General features: G+C 41.7%; 1 protein-coding gene across 2 annotated transcripts in view; it reads right to left on the minus strand.

The window, feature by feature from the left end:
* LOC146861680 (uncharacterized) overlaps nt 1-18,621 on the minus strand; it is a 262,005-nt gene that overhangs the window by 167,750 nt on the left and 75,634 nt on the right. For both annotated transcript variants that reach the window (XM_085646043.1, XM_085646044.1), the window contains exon 2: nt 1,157-1,283. In XM_085646043.1, coding sequence (XP_085502169.1) covers nt 1,157-1,283 — 127 coding nt within the window. The remainder of the gene's footprint in view (nt 1-1,156; nt 1,284-18,621) is intronic.

Below are 18,621 nucleotides of genomic sequence, written 5' to 3' on the forward strand. Positions count from 1 at the left end.
AAACACACACAACAACTCCTCTCCCGTCGGATCTGGTGCGTAAAAGCGCAGCGCAGGCACCATCTCCCCTCTTCAAACAATACGCTGCATTGGCCATGTCTGCAAAGATAAGGTCACTGTCTTTTCGCTTGACGAGGTCATGTGTGATCTTATGTCAAAAGGCAACTTGTGGTAATCTCATTACATACTAGAATATTTTTAATGGATTTTCGTTTTTTGGCTCTTGCACATCAGTCCTAATTATAATTTATCATTATGGGTTAATCTCATTTAAAACAAGCACTGGCATAGCCAATAGGTCTCGCCTTTGGGACCTTATAAGTGTTTAGTTATCCAGCACAATATCCTTGGTGCAACAACATCAACTGTTGCATGGCTAAACACTTATAAGGTCCCAAAGGCGAGACCTATTGGCTATGCCAATGCTCGTTTTACCCTGACATGCCTGTTCCCCTGGGCTGGGTCTTCCATTTCAGTGTATTAGACACTGGAGTGTGCCTCATTGGTGACTGTTAGTCCTGTCTCAGATTTCTTATCTGATTTGCCTTTAGAACTTTGCCTAGGCTGATTTCTGTTCCCGTTGCGAATCTGGGCCTTCTCATTTGACATGAGAGTTCTTGACTTCCCATCAGTAGTTGTAGCGTCTTCCCAGCCTGTGTACCTGCCAATGACCACACCACATACGGAGTTTAATATTACACGTCTTTATTTGGCTGTGTGTAACTGCGAGCTCAACATCCTAAAACAAGCTTTTATGGCATTCCGCTCTGACACCTACATCATAGCCCTACAGAGTCCGTTGGAAGCCAAAAGGGTTCCGCCATAAAATATCGCAAGATACTACAGTAGTGATGTGTGGGGACACTTGCTTTCATTCTGTTGTAAATATTTCCAGTGCAGTGAGAACGTTGTGGACTTAACAGTTAAGTCTTACAGTGCATACAGAATTTGGTGCACACAATATCAATCAGATTTATAGTGCTAGTGGAAAACAATACACACACCAAGAATAAGACGTACCGTACCCAGAGACAGCAACACATACAGAGGCCTAACTAAGACTGTACTGCTTTCAGGGACTGCTAAAATGCATGGACATAAATGTTGCTCATGTTATTTATTGAAAAACACTTGAAAATAAAAATGTGCAATTTACCAAGATAGATCAAAGCTTGCTGAATGTCGTTCATCACATTCTTGTAAAGTTCCTTTTGCCATTCATGTAAAAGCTTCCACTCTCCTTCAGAAAAGCCAGCAGCAACATCATAAAATGTAACTGGTGCCTGGAACAGAAAATTGTGCATGGCATGCTCAGAAATCCCATTCCATAAGTATTTCATATTCATGGGGAGAAGCAGATAAATAGGGTACCATTTGAAAATACACTGCAAAAATACATACAACAATATTCAGAAAATTACTCGAAAAGTTCAGAATTAAATACCATTCAAAAGTAGATATGCAAATAAAATTTGACCATCACCCACTCTCATCATCAGGCTGTCAATCAAATATGCTAGAATAGTGAGGAATTGGTTTTAGCTGTCTAAAAACAGTTTTAACTGTTATTGTTTGTGTAGACAGATATTTCTGTATGGTATTCTTTTGTTTTTCTAGTCCTCAATGATTCCTGCACCATTAATCCTGCTCACGTTGCTAGCCAAAACACACTGCTCAAATCTATGAAGCTGCTGGAATTCAAATGGCTGAGAACAACGCGAATACTGTGCCGAGGCAGTCAGTTTCCAGAGGATCTTTTGGAGATGGTCTGTGGCTCCAAGCAACTCCCAAGATGGCGCTGCCAGACCAGTGAGAGGCGCAGACTGCCCCACTGTAGGGAAGGATGTATCCAAAAACAGACCTGTAGCGGACTAGGCGTTGGAGCCAACTGAGGACTAGCCCCAAAGCTGAGTTGTTACAAAGCGAAAAGAAACTGGAGGTGATCTGGCCAGTGATGCAGACAATCAGGACAGTTCAGGATAGTACAAGATCTGAGAAAGATAAACAAAATTGTTGTGTCATGTTGTCCCATTGTACCAAATCCATCTGTGATTTTATATTAGATTCCCCATGACGCAGAATGGTATACAGTAATTGATCTATGCCATGCTTTTTTTCCATCCTATTGCACCATGACAGTGAGCAAATTTTTGCATTTCGTTTCGGCAAGCGTATTTTGGCTTGGTGCCGAATTCGACAGGGGTATACAGAAAGCCCCTCAATATTTAATCAGCTATTGAAGAAGTCTTTGGAAAGTCTAGAAATGCCCGAAAATTCAGTATTAGTTCAGTACATCAACGACGTTCTTGTGGCATCGAAAACCCGCGAGGGTTGTGAACTAGACACTATAGCCTTGCTGAACCATTTGGCAGATGGAGGACTTAAAGTGTCACCATCAAAATTACAATTTTGCAAGACAGAAGTACAATATTTAGGACATCACATTGAAAAAGGACTGAGAAAAATAACGATAAGTAGAATCAGGATCATAAAAAGAATGAGTGCACCCATGACCCAAAGAAAGGTGAGAATGTTTCTGGGAATGGTTGGATATTGTCGTCAATGAATTAGCAATTTTTTGTTGATTGCAAAACCTTTGGTACGACTGACAAGAAGCGATGTGAAAGATCCCATTGATTTGAACAAAGAAGAATTGGCAGCATTTAAAAGATTGAGAGATGGGTTGTGTGAAGCACCTGCATTAGGTATGCCTGACAATGAGAAGGAGTTTGAGTTGTACTGCAGTGAGAGAAATGGATGTGCGCTCTCTGTGCTAATACAGAAGCATGGCAAACTGAGGAGACAAATTGCATATTTTTCATCAATGTTGGACCCAGTAGCTGTGACCCTACCTGGGTGTTTGAAAGCAGTAGCTGCTACATGCCGAAGTTTGGAACAGAGTGAGGGAATTGTGATGGGATATCCTGTGAAAGTGTTTGTACCTCATGATGTGGCAATCCTTTTAACAAGAAGTCGTACTCAGTATATGACACGTAGTCGGCTGACTAAGTATGAGAAAGTTATACTAGGTGCCACAAATGTAAGTCTTGTGAGATGTTTAAATGTGAATCCTTCAATATTATTGCCCGATGCTGAGAATGTGGAAGTCAGAGATGAAGCAGATCATTATTGTCTGGATGTACTGGATTTCTGTACAAAACCTCGACCTGACATAAGAGATGTACCCTTACCAGAAAGTGATTTTGTTCTGTTTGTGGACGGGTCTTGTTTGAGAACAGATGATGGAGTGTTAAGTGCAGCATATGCTGTATGTACGGTTGCAGCAGTAATGGAAGTATCATATCTGATAGGAGTAAAATCGGCACAAGTAGCTGAACTTAATGCTTTGACTAGAGCATGCAAGATTGGAAAGAGTGTGAGAGTGACTGTGATAATTGACAGCCAGTACGGATTCGGAGTCGTACATGACTTCGGTCAGATATGGCTGCAGAGAGGATTTTTGACATCAAGTGGAACTCCCATTAAGAATGCTGAAGTGGTTGGAAAATTGCTTGAGGCGATACAGCTGCCTAGGCAATTGGCTGTTGTGAAATGCGCTGCCCATAGTCAAAGTGGTGATTATGTCGTCACTGGCAATAAATACGCAAATGACATGGCACAATACTGTGCACGAAATCAGAATTCCATTAATCGGGCTAAGGAAAGAGAGGTGATTTCTTGCTCCTTGATGTTTACTAACATTGTGGGAAGCTGGGAAGAAGTGAGACAATTGCAGGAAGAAGCAGGAAATGAAGCAGTGGGTAAAAGCAGGATGTGCACCAAGAGAGAAGGATCATGTGTGGGTCTATCGGGATGGAAGACCAGTCATGCCTGATAGCATGATGTCTGCCATGGCACGGATGTATCGTGGTCAGGGACACATAGGGAGAGATGCTATGGTCAGGTCATTTAAACAAACCTGGTACAATGCAAAATTCAGACTTGTAGCATAAAGTCTTTGTCAGAGATGCCTAATATGTCAGCAATACAATCCTGGAAGAAAGACAGTAGTGAGTCTAGGAACAATAGGTCGAGAAGGAGGGCCTTTTACCAGAATGCAAGTGGATTTCATTGAGATGCCTCCCTGTAACAGACTGAGGTATGTTTTGGTTATGGTCTGTCTGTTTTCCAGATGGGTAGAGGCATTCCCAACATGAAGAAATGATGGGATGACAGTGGCAAAATTACTTTTGAGAGAATTTATCCCTAGATTTGGGTTCCCAGTGACAATTGAACCAGACCGAGGAGGACATTTCCATAATGAGATCATAAAACTGATTTGTGAAGCATTGAATGTACAACAAAAACTACATTGTGCCTACTGACCAGAGGCTTCTGGTGCGGTGGAACAGATGAATGGTACTATCAAAAACAGGATAGGGAAAATGTGTTTAGCCACAGGTATGAAATGGCCTGATGTCTTGCCTCTGGTACTCATGACTATTAGATCAATTCCAGATAGAACTACAGGGTTAAGCCCCCATGAAATCATCATGGGACAAGCCATGCGGCACATGTTTATACCAGTCAACAAGCTGATGACTATAACTGATGACATGGTGTTGGAATACTGTAAAAGCCTGGCTGACGCAGTTCATTCTGTGTTTCATCAGGTTGGAGCGGATGCCACCACCCTTGAAAAGAAGCCAGCCCATGATCTAAGCCCAGGGGACTGGGTGAGAGTAAAAGTACACAGAAGAAGAAACTGTTTGGTTCCAAGGTGGGGAAAACCAAGACAAGTCATCTTGACCACAACAACAGCTGTTAAGTGTGCTGGATTGAAAAACTGGATCCATGCAAGCCATACATTGAGAATTCCAACTTGAAGCTCCAAAGGGCCTTCAGAAAGTAAAAGGCTGCGGAAGAGAAGGTCAAAGAGATTGAGAGGAAGAAGTTTCAGTTGGCTCACCAAGAAGAGACCTGAAGAGTGGGCCCATAAAGAAAAAAAAAAGGAGCACACTGAAAGAGAGAAAAAAAGGGACAAGCAGGAAAAGATGACATATTGAAATGGAGAACAAATGCTAGCACTGAGTTAGTAATGGCTGCAGGACAAGAGAAAGGTAAGCTTAAAGTTCAGGCAGCCAAAGAAACTAGAACGGGGAAAAGTGACCCACCTCCTCCAACCCCAAGGAATCCATTGCTAAGGTACTCACGTATCAGACACAGATGTATGTGCCAGGCACTGATATCTTGAGTTGGTTTCCAAAGATATGGAATAGCATGCAAGTCTCAAGAGTTGAAAAAGGCCTTGGGGGCAAGGCCACTGAGTCGCCTCCCTGTTGAAGGAACTGGAAGAATGCCTGAGAATGCAATTTGACATACAAGTGCATGTATGATTCTCTGATTAGGAGGGTTGAACTGAAGCCTATCCAGGACCCTCTAAAGATTCACCCAGAACAAGAAGGTGGACAGGGTTCAGTTTAAGAAATAGATCCAAGATAAAGTTAATGTATAGAATTAACTGTTGAGAGCAAAGGAAACGTACGATTAACAGTCCCTTAAACAAAAAATGGTGGCAGGGCAATTCAGACAAAAGAGCTTCGCCCAGTTCCAAAGTATATTTTGAATTGACACAGAAGGATCCTGAGAGACTAGTTGTCACTATGGAAATGTGGGAGCAACATCCAGATGCTCTCAAGCACATTTATGTAAACACCAGGAGGTTTGTCGGTGAGGTGGGTAACAATGGAGGAAGGTTCCTACCCTGGTCAATACAGGAACTTACCAGACTACGATTAAGAGGAAGCATCTCAAACCAGAGAAGATTCTTCCAGGTACCAATGACAATGGCCTGGTAGCCAGCACGAATGACATACAGTACCAGTTTGCCAGAGTAGAGATTGAGGTGAATGGTAAAATGATCATGGTCCACATGGGGATGAAAGAAAAGCAGGATGCCTAATGGGCAATGACCTGACTGCGTCCAGATTGGTCCAAGGACCAAAGGCCTCTTATGACCTCAACAACATCAGCTGCACAGGAACAGACTTCCAGTGGAGTGGTTGGCAAAAACAGCTCAGTTTGGGGGGATGGGTTTCTCTACAGTCAGCCTGTGAACCCAGAGCCTGGGGCCACCTACAAGTGCAGCTGAATTTCAGGTAGTCAGCAGCTCATGAAGTACTCTCAGTAAGGCATCTATACACTAAAAAGATCACCAATAGGTCAGAGATTTTAGGTCTCGCCTAGGCATCAGTTGGGCCGTCTCTTCGAGACATGCTATATTCAGTATGGACTTTAAGCTCCGCCTATTTTCCGCTCATCTTTACAATTGGCTCCTCTTCCAGTCTTTTGGAAATGATGGCTTGTGATTTGGTAATAGGATTAGTAGTCTCTCCTTAGTACCTACCTCTCTCCTGTTACCTCCCATGAGGACAGCCCCTCTTACATGTGTTCTTACTCTAACTTTTATTAGCAGTTAGGGAGAACTTTTTACTTAATAAATGTCTTGCTGAAGCAGGCAAACCATGCTCTCCCAGTAGATACTAATGGCAGCCGCTTCTTTTATCTTCAGCCCAACACAGCACTGCTTTTTAAAGCAGCACTTTAATGTGGCGTCCACCCCACACACCCCCTCCCCTCCCCTGGCTTGGATTTTCAATATTAATATTTTATTAAGGCACCCCGTGCTTCATCATTAGCGGACGATTATTTTTATTTTCAGCACGTCATGCGCGCTTTCATTTTCACAATAGTGGCCACGCCCCTTTCTTACTGTGAGTCTTGCCTGAGAGGAGTAGTTGAATTCAGGTGTTCGTAATAATACATGTCATGGGTAACTTCCGTGCATGTTTAGGAACCCAGTGTTTCAAATTGAAAAATGCTGCAAAGGGCATTGTGCAGTGAGTCACCTCCCTATGAACCCTACACCAAAGAGTGGCTTCTGCCGTCAATGGCGCCCATGCGCCTATTCAACAGATTCTTTTTTTGGTCAATAGCGTAACATGCCGTGCATTAACTTTAACAATGGCGCCCCTGCGCCGATACAGCAGATCATTTTTTCACTTAAGAGTAAACCTAGTGCCAGCCATGAATACTGCCTCGGGCTACGGGAGCGCGTTCACTTCAACATGCACTTATTTACATTAAGCACTTCTTAGAAGTGCCTGTGGTGTTGTGGGCCCTACGCCCACATGCTAACAATGATGGACACAGACTCCATGTGGTAAGGTACTGTAACTGGCACAGGGCACGTGCGCCCGGACCCTTTTATTAAACAGGGTCACCTGACCGATGACACCTGTGATGGGCGGGTGTGCAGTGTGGGGTACAACAGAGATGGAACACTAGAACGTGTCCAGTAGGACACTACAGTGCCTGCGCCTTTAAATCCTGGCTGGATGCTTTGGTTGTGTGCGCTGGAGCGGGTTATGCAAAAATGTGTATACCCACCCCATTTTGCATGTTATTTTATTAATTAGATTAATTAATTAATTATAATCGAACTAACAGATTGGAGTGATGTGGAAAATATTTACCAACCTTACTAATATATGAAATACTGAGGATGTGCTCGTGGAAGCCCAAAGGACAGTGGCCTTTAAAAAACAAGAAGAACTTCTTCGTCCATCACAGAAACACACGAACCCACGCGAGGTGTTTGTCTTAAAATATTCAGCACAAGCCTCACAAATAAAGAAAGTTATCCGCAAACGCTGGGAGATCATTTCACAAGAAATTGATTTCACGGACTTATATAGAGGCCCCCCTCTATTCGCACACACTAGATCCAAGAACATCCGAGAACTACTCAAACCAAAACATTCACCCAGCAGACAAACCTACAAAGGCATGCGTAAATGCCATAATTGTGGTCAATGCGGTAACGTTATCGTAGGCAACACATTTTCACATCCTCAGTCAGGTCAAAAAATCACATTGAGACACTCCTCAGATTGTAACACTGAGGGCGTCATTTACGCGATTCAGTGTCCTTGGGGATTAGTCTACTTAGGGAGAACCTCGAGAAAAATTAAGACGAGAATAGTGGAACACAAAAGCACCATACGCAATAAAAATCTCAAATCTTGCCTAGCAACACATTGGGTAAACACCTCACATACCATACCACAATTACGTTTCACCATTTTGGAAAAAATTCAATCAATCACAGGTACTGATTTCAATACAACTTTAGCACGTAAAGAAACTGTTTGGATAAAAAAACTTGGCACGCTGACCCCGGGCGGCCTCAATGACCATGTGGAACTGTTATGTTTTCTGTAAGTTGCTTTCTCAAAACAATGCCACTCATAAAGTGTTTCGTTCAATGTCCTCACCAAGGACATGCTCTAGTCTGAAGTCACACGTTTGCTATTTGTAAAGGATTTGCACTCTTTCTTTTTTTCTTTGTCTTTCCTTTTTTCACATTTATGTTTACATTTGACTTCCCACATTCTCGCATTGTCTTTCGGCTTTTTATTTCCTGAGCATACGCCAGAATTATATGTTTTTAATAAAGTTTTGAATTAAAGCCGCCTTATTGACAGTACGGCCCCTTTAAAAACGTCCTGAGAACGTATGCGTCAACACGCACGCTCTCTACTGACGATGGAACACGTACCATGCCGGAACCTTCTCTGACCTGCTGGTAAGTGGTGTTTGATTCTCTGGAAACTACACCCCTTGTTTTAACTTGGATCCCGTCTGGGTTTCCTTGTGACTCAGGCTGAATCGTTCTTACTTTTCATCTTTTCAGCTTCCTCGATTCAAACACGTGGATTGCACTGTGGTCTCTTGGGTAAGACTTTAGATAAAACACATGGGTGTTTTTTTAAAAAGGGAACACATATTGCTAGGACTTGGAGAGAATATTTACATTTAATATCTCTCGGTTATACAGATGCCTGACTTCATCAGAAAGCGGCGAATTTCATTTCGATATTCGTTTGGGATTAACTCCGTTGTGAGTACAATTTCATTCACCTGTCGGGTTTTGCTCGGCTGTTTGTGTTTAATCGTTAGCGACACAAAGTTTCTTTTTAAGACACCGTTGAGCACCGAATCATTAGCACGTTTTTCTTAATCATCCACAAAGCATTGGGACACTTTCTCTTTCTTTTTTTCTTTCCTTTGGCCTTTCTGTTTTTATTTTTCGTCACCCTACACGCATAATGTTATTCTTTGAACTCTTGGGTTAGGCTACCAAGAGTAGGTCTTTTCACTTGTAAGAGTCACGAGTCATTCACTCACTGCACGTCTTTTGAGTGCAAATCCTACTGAGACTTCTGTAACCCAATATATGTTCAAGTTCAAGTTCAAAGTATGCTTTATTCGACTATCATTCATAAAAGCAGAATACAATTACAGTAAACAATTTCATACAATAAGGTAAAAAGAGAATTAAATTCAAAAGAGGGATCGATACAAAGCATACATAAGCAAATTCTGACTTGATAGCGACCGTAAGTAAAGCAATATGGTCTATTTACAATAGATGTTATTTGTTTACTTCAACAAATTTCTGATTTATTAAAAACCCTAGATAAGACATCCCGCACTATTGACAGTGGATGTTGTTTGTTTAAAAACAAGGAAAGAGTAAAATAGAGATAAATTTAAAAACAAAGTACAAGGAATAAAATACAGAAAAGAACATAAGAGAGAATAGTCAGAAGACTAGCAGTCTCTCCTTAATCAAGAGAATAGTCAAGCAACTAGCAGTCTCTGCCTGATCGTCCACGCCCATCCTAAATATTTTGCAGTGGCTACAGAAATCCAGGTCAATGTACTGGTGCATATGATGCGCAAAGCTACAGTACTACTAGTTGTTCCTAGATTTTTGCACATCGGAGACAGCCATGTACGCCTTGGTGCCGCATAGAGTTTGCAAGCAAATAAAAAATGTCCGATGGTTTCTTTATTAGTACCACAAACAGGACAGCCATCACAGGAACCCACTTCCCACTTCGATGTCAGAAATTTAAGGGGAAGTGCACCTGCTCTCAATTGAAAAAGGAGTTTCCTGTCTCTGGGCTTTGTTATAATATCCCAATATGGTTCAAGATAGGGATACATTTTGGCCTCTAGGAACTCTCCGGTCATAGTGCCAGCGCTGGAGCTGCTCCAATGCCGGCGAGCGACCATCTCCCAGTAGATAATCTTTAAAGTACTTTTAGATGGAAAAGTAGAGCCTACCGGATCATCCCAGAGTGAGCTCAAACCGAGCTCAGACAGGGACATCCTAAGCGATTCTAACCATCCAATTTTGTGATGAACATCGGTTCTTATGATGTCTAAAAAACCACCGGCATAGTGAGAAAGCGCATGTAGTCAATGAGACTTTCTGTTTTGTTGTAGCTCTCATTACGGTGGACCATTTGGAAATTGACTTCCCCTCTACAATGTGCATCCCCTGAAGAAGGGTTTTACAAACCCGAAATGCATTGGGACCTTTCCTTGTAACGAAGAGTACATTGTTTATGTTGCTTGTGGAGTTAACAAAATTTGAAGGATAGAATACGTTTGTCAATCCTCATCTTTTCATGATTTTGATCAACTGATTGTTACGTTTGCATTTATTTTTTGACAACCTAAAAAGTTAAAAATATCATGTATTTTGATGTTTTAAACCATTCAAAAGAATATTAAATTATGTTTATAGACTTACATAGTCCTTGGCAGTGCGTCATGCAGGTTTGGGTCACTCCATTCCTCTTCTTTTGACATTAGTTTACAAAGGGGTCAGGGCTAAACCCCAGTACATGACTGCACGCTTTACCGACACTTTACCATTGTAAAAATTCATTAGACAACTTGATAATCTACTCTTAATTTGGTGTGCAGGCTCACCCTTTCCTTTTTTAAAATATGAATTACACATGGGATCTGCATCTGCATGGCTTAATTAATTGTGTGAATTAAATTTCGGACGCATACTAATGATAAACAATTAGAATATTGCATGATATATGGTGCTTTTGTGATGTAATTGTGATTCGTGCTTTATTTAGTAAGTATAAACCGCATTGAGTGTTGCTTTTGGCTAGATAAATACACACACATATGGGTATTAGCAAGGGAATAACATTTGCATAGTAATTTTTATGTATTAATTACGTTTTTGTGTTTCTTTGCTTAAGTTGACCATTCTGGCCTATCGAACGATGGCTGCCTTTGGTGCCTAACCCGACTGCCAACGCTGAACAAGGCTTGGGTGAAGTGCGCCTGCGCTAAGATGAACAACAATGGCCTCGTGCTGACCCCAGGCAAGCTGTACTTATCAAGGTCGCACTGGGAATAGTGCCAACACTACAGACAAAAGACTTTCTTAAAAAACCGGAACCAGCAAGTATGCTGACACCATGGACTAAACCTTATGAGAACTTTGTAGGACGACCCCTGACCAGCCAATCAGAACAGTTTAAAACTCATTTTTGTTACATTTTGTAATTGAAATGATTATAAAAACCCATAGAATAGAGAGGTTGAGAGTCGCTCCTTCGATTTCCTGATGATATGCTGACTGAGAGGACAGTGACACTGCAGGACAGCTGTTAACCTGAATCTTTGACGGACTGAATTAATGCCCAAACTCCTGATGAACTGAACCTACTAAATTGATGAGCATAGATTTGCGAGACTGCCAGATTTGACATAGAGGACGACTTTAGCCAGAATAGGTAAATATGAATGGCAACTTGATCAAATGAATGATTTAATTTGCAATATTAATATAAAATTGAATTTGAACATCTACAGAAATGAGTTGGGTTGTTTATTCATTGAAATGTGGAAATGAAAAGGTTAATTAGAGAGTTAGAAAGTCACTTAAACCTACAACTAACTGATCCGTCCCGTTTATGAGAGGAATACCAAAGGTGAAATTCAGGGCCTAATGAGTATTAGAAGGTTGTGTAGCTTTGTTGCTCATTAGGGTAAAAGTGGTATTTTTCCCCCTCATTTCCAGCGCTTGGAAGGATAATCGCCTCTCGCACGGACTGATGGTGAGTGAATGTTGGTGTTATGGGCCCCACCAGCGAATGTATGGATAGTGTGTGTATGTGAGATCGTTTGGTCCGTGACGGTAGGGAGGGATTTTGCACTCCGCGCTGGAGCAGTTTTTCTGGTAGCAGTATGATGGTTGTTATTATTGCTTGTACATTGCTTATTGATTTTGGTTATTGATTGGTATTGATTTATGTACTAACACTCTATGTTGAGTTACGTTGAGTTATATGTTGTATGCACAGCTTCTGGGATGTAGGAAGTCAGAAGTTTGTAACGGTTCCGTAGTAGAGTAGAGGTAAGCGCTGCTCTCGGGAAAGACGGAATTGTTGTTGCCCTGTAGGTACACAGGGGAAACGTGTGACAATTGAAGTTGCACGGCGCATTGTCTGGGTTCAATTCGGTAGCATCGTCGTGTGTTGCCATTAGAGACATTTATAGTGTGAGAGAAGTGTGTATGATAGCGAAGGTTACATGTGAAGTTCTGGTCTTAGGTACCAGGGATCCAACTGGCATTCCGATAACGCTTATCACTGGAAAGGTAATAGGTATTCTCTGAGCTTGTTAGAAGGACAAAGGAGAGGTAAGCGCTGCTTTGTTAACGTATGTCATAATTCTGTAGTAGAACAGACTGTTCGCTGATCTCGGGAAAGACAGGATTCTGTGTGAATGTATTACATTTTTCTTGTGTGAACGAGTGTGAATGCAAAGGCATTTGGGTTGATTGTGAAACTCTAGGTTTATTTCTCAGGAGTATTTGGTCTCCAACTATGTGTCTTAAATACTAGAGAAACAATTAGCTAATGCTTGTTAGAAGGATGAAGTAGAGGGATGTGCTACTTTATCAACGGAAGTAATGATTCCGTAGTAGGGCAGAGGTAAGCGCTGCTCTCGGGAAAGACGGAATTCTCGTGAGAAAGGTCTTTTACTGTCCTTTGGTTAGCGAAGCGGACAATGGAGATGTTTCAATGTTGTTACTAACTGAAGTGTAGAAATTGAAACAAAAACTTATTGAGCAGATTTGTAAAGGAGGGGTAGACAGAGACAGAAGCAGGAGCAGGAGCTGCCGTAGCGGCTGTTGACGTCAGAACGACCGCGCTGGGATTGGACAGTCGGTCAGAACTGTGAAACGCCCCGGATTGGTGCGTTAGTGTACGCCGCGCTAGGATTGGAGAAAACAAGGTGACGTAGACGCTCCTTATTGGTGCGTTAGTGTGAGTCACGCTAGGATTTGAGGACTGTGACAGTGACGTGGACGCTCTGAATTGGTGCGTTAGTGTGAAGTCACGCTGTGATTGGATAGATTAGCGGTACAGTTGAAAAGAGGGACTAGTGTTGCGCGAAAGACAAGAAAATGTATTACGACCCACCAGAAAAGGAGAAGAAAACTTGGTTAGGGAGAATCAAGAAGTGGTTTAAGAAGGACAAACCAGTTAAGACTAGGGAAGGACAGTTACTTCCTTCACCGAAAACCCCTGTATCCTTTATGATTGCGAAATATGGGTATCATACTTGTATTTGGTTAGATAACTGGGTCGAGATACACCAAGGACGATGGAGTATTAGCTTTTCCAGAGCATGGTTCATTTAATTTTGCGGTTTTAAGAAATTTGAGGGAAAGGATGATGAATTTGGAACCAAGACCTAGACCGACACAGTTTGAGGCTTTGACGGAATGGGAAGACGAAATGCATGAACGAGAGAGACAAAGAAGTGATAGAGGATATAGGTACTGGTTTGGAAGACCATATGGACACGAAACGCATAGCGATCGAATGAAAAGATGGCGAGAGGCGAGTATGGCTGAGGGTGTGTTTCCTGTAAGAACTGTAGGAGAGAATGAAGGTCGAAAGTGTGCAGAAAAGAGGCATAATTTGGAGTCGAGAGGGTATGGAGCGAATGAGTCTGAGGATGATGTTCTTGATGATATGTTCTATAAAAATCCACCACCGTATCGACCAGAACCAGAAATGTTAACTCCAAGTGCCCCAATGAGAGAAACGATGCGAATTATAAAATCGGAACCAGAATCCCTAAGTTTGAGTAAAAACAGTGGTACCCGGGAAGTAGAAAAGAGATCGGGAGGAAGAACAGATGGAGAAAATTCTGTAGAATTAGCAAAAACAACCCTGGAATTAACCGAGAAAATAAGAGAATTGACCAATAATCTAGAAGCCGTAACTGTTCCAGTAACGATAGGTCCAGTAATGCCTATTTTTGAAAAACAGAAGGACAGTGAGCATTGTTTGACAGTCCTTAAACAGAAGTAATAACCCTGTAGAACAACCAAGAGTGAGTCAGAATGAGAATCCATGGAGGCAGACTATGAGTTTAATGGAGCCAAATTTTACAAATAATCCATTTGTAGATCAGAATTGTGCAGAGAGACGTATGACAATGATAGAGACAGTGTCAGAAACACAAAAACATTTTGGACACGAAAGTATAGAAAAACCAGTAGGACCATCAACAGACGAGTTAAGTGAATGGTTAAGAAGCTTGCAGAGGAAAGACAAGGAATCCCAATCAATTGATGTGGCCAAGTTACGAATGGTATTGGAAGAATTGATCGTAGGGACTATCCCGACAGAAAAATTGAAAACCTATCAGGATGAAGAATTATTATTTCTGTGCAAAAGTGTAATCTGGAGAGCGAAAAACTTGCATGAAAGGTTAGAAGTAGCAAATGAAATGGGTATTGATATTGAAAAGGTAAAAGCCTTACAGAAACCTTATCGAGTAGAATTCACTGAAAAGGATATTGAAAATATGAACACCACAGGACGAATAGGTCAAATTAAGGACATAATCATTTTGCTGAGAAAATGGGGAGACGTGGATAAATGGAGAAGCAGGTGGTATAGAAAACGCGATGATGCCTCAGATAAGACATTTTCAGCCTTTCCTGTAAGAGAAAAGGAGAAGGTAGTGACTGAGTGCCCTATGAGAGAGATTCCAGGAGGAGGATATGTACATGTCCCATGGACGAGACAGGATATTTTGTCTTTTACGAATGATTTCCCTCGACTACGCGAAAAGCCCGTCGAGTGGTACAGACAGGTAGACAGATTTGTGAAATTGTCTAAAGTACTATGGATTGATTTGAATAGTCTATTTGACATAATAGTACCAGCAGATCTATGGTCAGAATGTAAGCTGATGATAAATTGGCCAACCAAGGAATATCCAAGGGATCCTAAAACAGGAGCACCAGACCCCGAGGTAATGAAGAAATATGAGCAGGTTATGGTATTTCTGAAAAATAAAGTGCCCCCTAAAGAGACAGACTGGGTAAAAATTGATCGAACACACCAGGAAAGTAAAGAGTCAGTACATGCATACTACGAGAGGTTAATACAAGCTTTTAAGCAGTTTAGCGGAAATGAGAATCTGAGTGAAAAGGATTTGAGCCATTTTGTATACAGATTTGTATATGGTCTCCGACCAGAAATTGGTGAAATGATTAGACAGCATACGGTAGATTGGCAAAACAAGAAAATAGATGAAGTATTGAGAAATGCTAAATACTTCAGTGATGAAATTGAAGCAAAACAGCGGAAGTTAAAGGAGAAGGCAATGTGGGCACAGGTAAAGGTAGCGGAGAGACAGGAAGCACAATTGGTGGAACAAGCAGGGACAAAGCCAAAATTTAGTAATGGGAAGTACAAGGGGAATACTGAAGAAGCTAAAAAGAAGTTCCCGTGTCATAATTGCGGCAGGATAGGGCATTGGAAATCTGAGTGTAAGTTTCCCCGAGTACTAACAATGAAAATCCATCATTGAACCCACAGGTGCAGCATGAGGTGAGTGGTCAACTGCAGCAACAGCAGCAAGTTGTTCCCCCACAGAATCAGGTGCCAAAACCGCCTTTTCCACAGAGCAGAAACACACAGAAGTATAGTAGTGAATCGGGATTCTACAATGAAGAACAGGTAAATAAGCTGCCACGCGCTAGCGCTGTCTCGCAGTATTGGCTGCAACGCGATGAGAGTGACACAGAAGAGAGTTATTGACGGTGCCGAAGGATGGAAGAAGAGTGCGTACTTGGCGCAACTCTAGAAGTAGGCCAGACAGGATCTTTTGTAGATGGGAGGGTTAATGATGAAAATATTACTTTCCTAGCGGATACTGGTGCTACTCGATCAACTGTTAGATTAGCTGATGTTAAGAATCTTCCTCTCTCGGATGAAACGATCCAAGTAGTTGGTGTGTCCAACAGGCAAATTAAGACATATCTTACAGAACTAGTGAAAGTCAGCATAGGGAAATTTTCAGAATTGCACCGCTTTGTGGTATGTGACTCCAGTCCTGTGAATTTATTAGGTAGGGACCTGTTGTGCAAAATGAATTGCACTATATTTTGTACTCCGGATGGAATAGCTTTTGAAACACCAGATGATGATGTATTGTATAAGATGACCCTAGCTAACAGAGAAAGTGAAATTACTGAAACATATGCTCTATTCAACCCAGATGAATTACCAAAAGAACTGAGAAAATCTGTAAAGGCAGAAGTTTGGGATTTCACTGGAGAAGATGTAGGACTAATGAGAAATGTAGATCCAGTTAAAATAACCGTAAAAGAAGGAGTAACATATCCAAATGTTCCACAGTACAGATTGACACCTGAAATAATTGAAGGTGTAACTCCTGTGATAGAGAAAATGATCAGGCAAGGAATCTTGAGAGAAATAATGAGTAGTCCATGTAATTCACCGATAATGGGGCTGAAAAAGCCTAATGGGAAATTCAGGATAGTGCAAGATTTGAGAAAGGTGAATAAAATTGTGGTATCATGTTGTCCCATTGTACCAAATCCATCAGTGATTTTATATCAGATTCCCCATTATGCAGAATGGTACACAGTAATTGATCTGTGTCATGCTTTCCTTTCCATCCCATTGCACCATGACAGTCAGAAAATTTTTGCATTTCGTTTTGGTGAGCGTATTTTGGCATGGTGCCGAATCCCACAGGGGTATACAGAGAGCCCCCCAATATTCAATCAGTTATTAAAGAAGTCTTTGGAGAGTCTAGAAATGCCAGAGAGCTCTGTATTGATCCAATATATTGACGACCTTTTGATAGCGTCAAAAACACGTGAAGCCTGTGAGGTAGATACAATAGCCTTGCTGAATCATTTGGCAGATGGAGGACTTAAAGTGTCACCCGCAAAACTACAGTTTTGTAAGAAGGAAGTGCAGTATTTGGGACATAACATTGAGAAAGGACTAAGGAAAATAACCATAGACAGAATCAGAATAATAAAAGGAATGAGAGCTCCCATGACTCAAAGAGAAGTGAGAATGTTTTTGGGAATGGTTGGGTACTGTCGTCAGTGGATAGGTAACTTTTCCTTGATCGCAAAGCCTTTGGTGCGGTTAACGAGAAGTGATGTAAAAGATCCCCTTGAATTAAACAAAGAAGAATTGGCGGCATTTAGACAATTGAGAGATGGTTTGTGTGAAGCACCTGCATTAGGTATGCCTGACTATGAGAAAGAATTTGAGTTGTATTGCAGTGAGAGAAATGGATGTGCACTTTCTGTGTTGACCCAGAAACATGGGAAAATGAGAAGACCAATTGCATATTTTTCATCAATGCTAGATCCAGTAGCTGTAGGTTTACCTGGATGTTTGAAAGCGGTGGCTGCAACATGTCGAAGTTTGGAGCAGAGTGAAGGAATTGTGATGGGATATCCATTGAAAGTATTTGTACCCCATGATGTAGCAATTCTGTTGACAAGGAGTCGTACTTAGTATATGACACATAGTCGGCTGACTAAGTATGAAAAGGTCATGTTAGGTGCGACTAATGTGAGTCTTGCAAGATGTGTGAATGTGAATCCGGCAACTTTGTTGCCTGATGCCGAGATTGTGGAGGTAAGAGATGAAGTTGATCATGATTGTCTGGATGTACTTGATTTTTGTACCAAACCACGACCAGACATAAAAGATGTACCCTTGCCAGAAAGTGATTTTGTGATGTTCGTTGATGGGTCATGTTTGAGAACAGATGAAGGAGTGCTGAGTGCAGCGTATGCAGTATGCACAGTCGCAGCAGTAATAGAAGCATCATATTTGAAAGGAGTGAAATCAGCCGAAGTAGCAGAACTTGTGGCTTTGACTAGAGCATGCAAGATTGGGAAGAGTGTGAGAGTGACTGTGATAACTGACAGCCAGTATGGCTTTGGAGTCGTACACGACTTCGGCCAACTATGGCTACAAAGGGGCTTCTTGACCTCGAGTGGAACTCCCTTGAAGAATGCAGAAGTGGTTGGAAAGTTGCTTGAGGCGATACAGCTGCCTAAACAATTGGCTGTTGTAAAATGTGCTGCACATAGTCAAGGTGGTGATTATATTGCCACCGGGAATAGGTATGCAAACGACATGGCGCAGTATTGTGCACGAAATCAGAATTCGGTCAATAGGGCTAAGGAAAGAGAAATGTCTTCTTCCTCATTAATGTTCACTAACATTGTGGGAACTTGGGAAGAGGTAAAACAATTGCAGGATGAGGCAGGAGATGAGGAAATGAGACAGTGGGTCAAAGCAGGATGTGCCCCAAGGGAAAAGGATCATGTGTGGGTCTATCGAGATGGAAGACCAGTTATGCCTGATAGCATGAGGTCTACCATGGCACGGATGTATCATGGCCAGGGACATATTGGGAGAGATG

Source organism: Triturus cristatus, chromosome 3_1 (genome assembly GCF_964204655.1).
Source record: "Triturus cristatus chromosome 3_1, aTriCri1.1, whole genome shotgun sequence".
NCBI classification, from domain to species: Eukaryota; Metazoa; Chordata; class Amphibia; order Caudata; family Salamandridae; genus Triturus; species Triturus cristatus.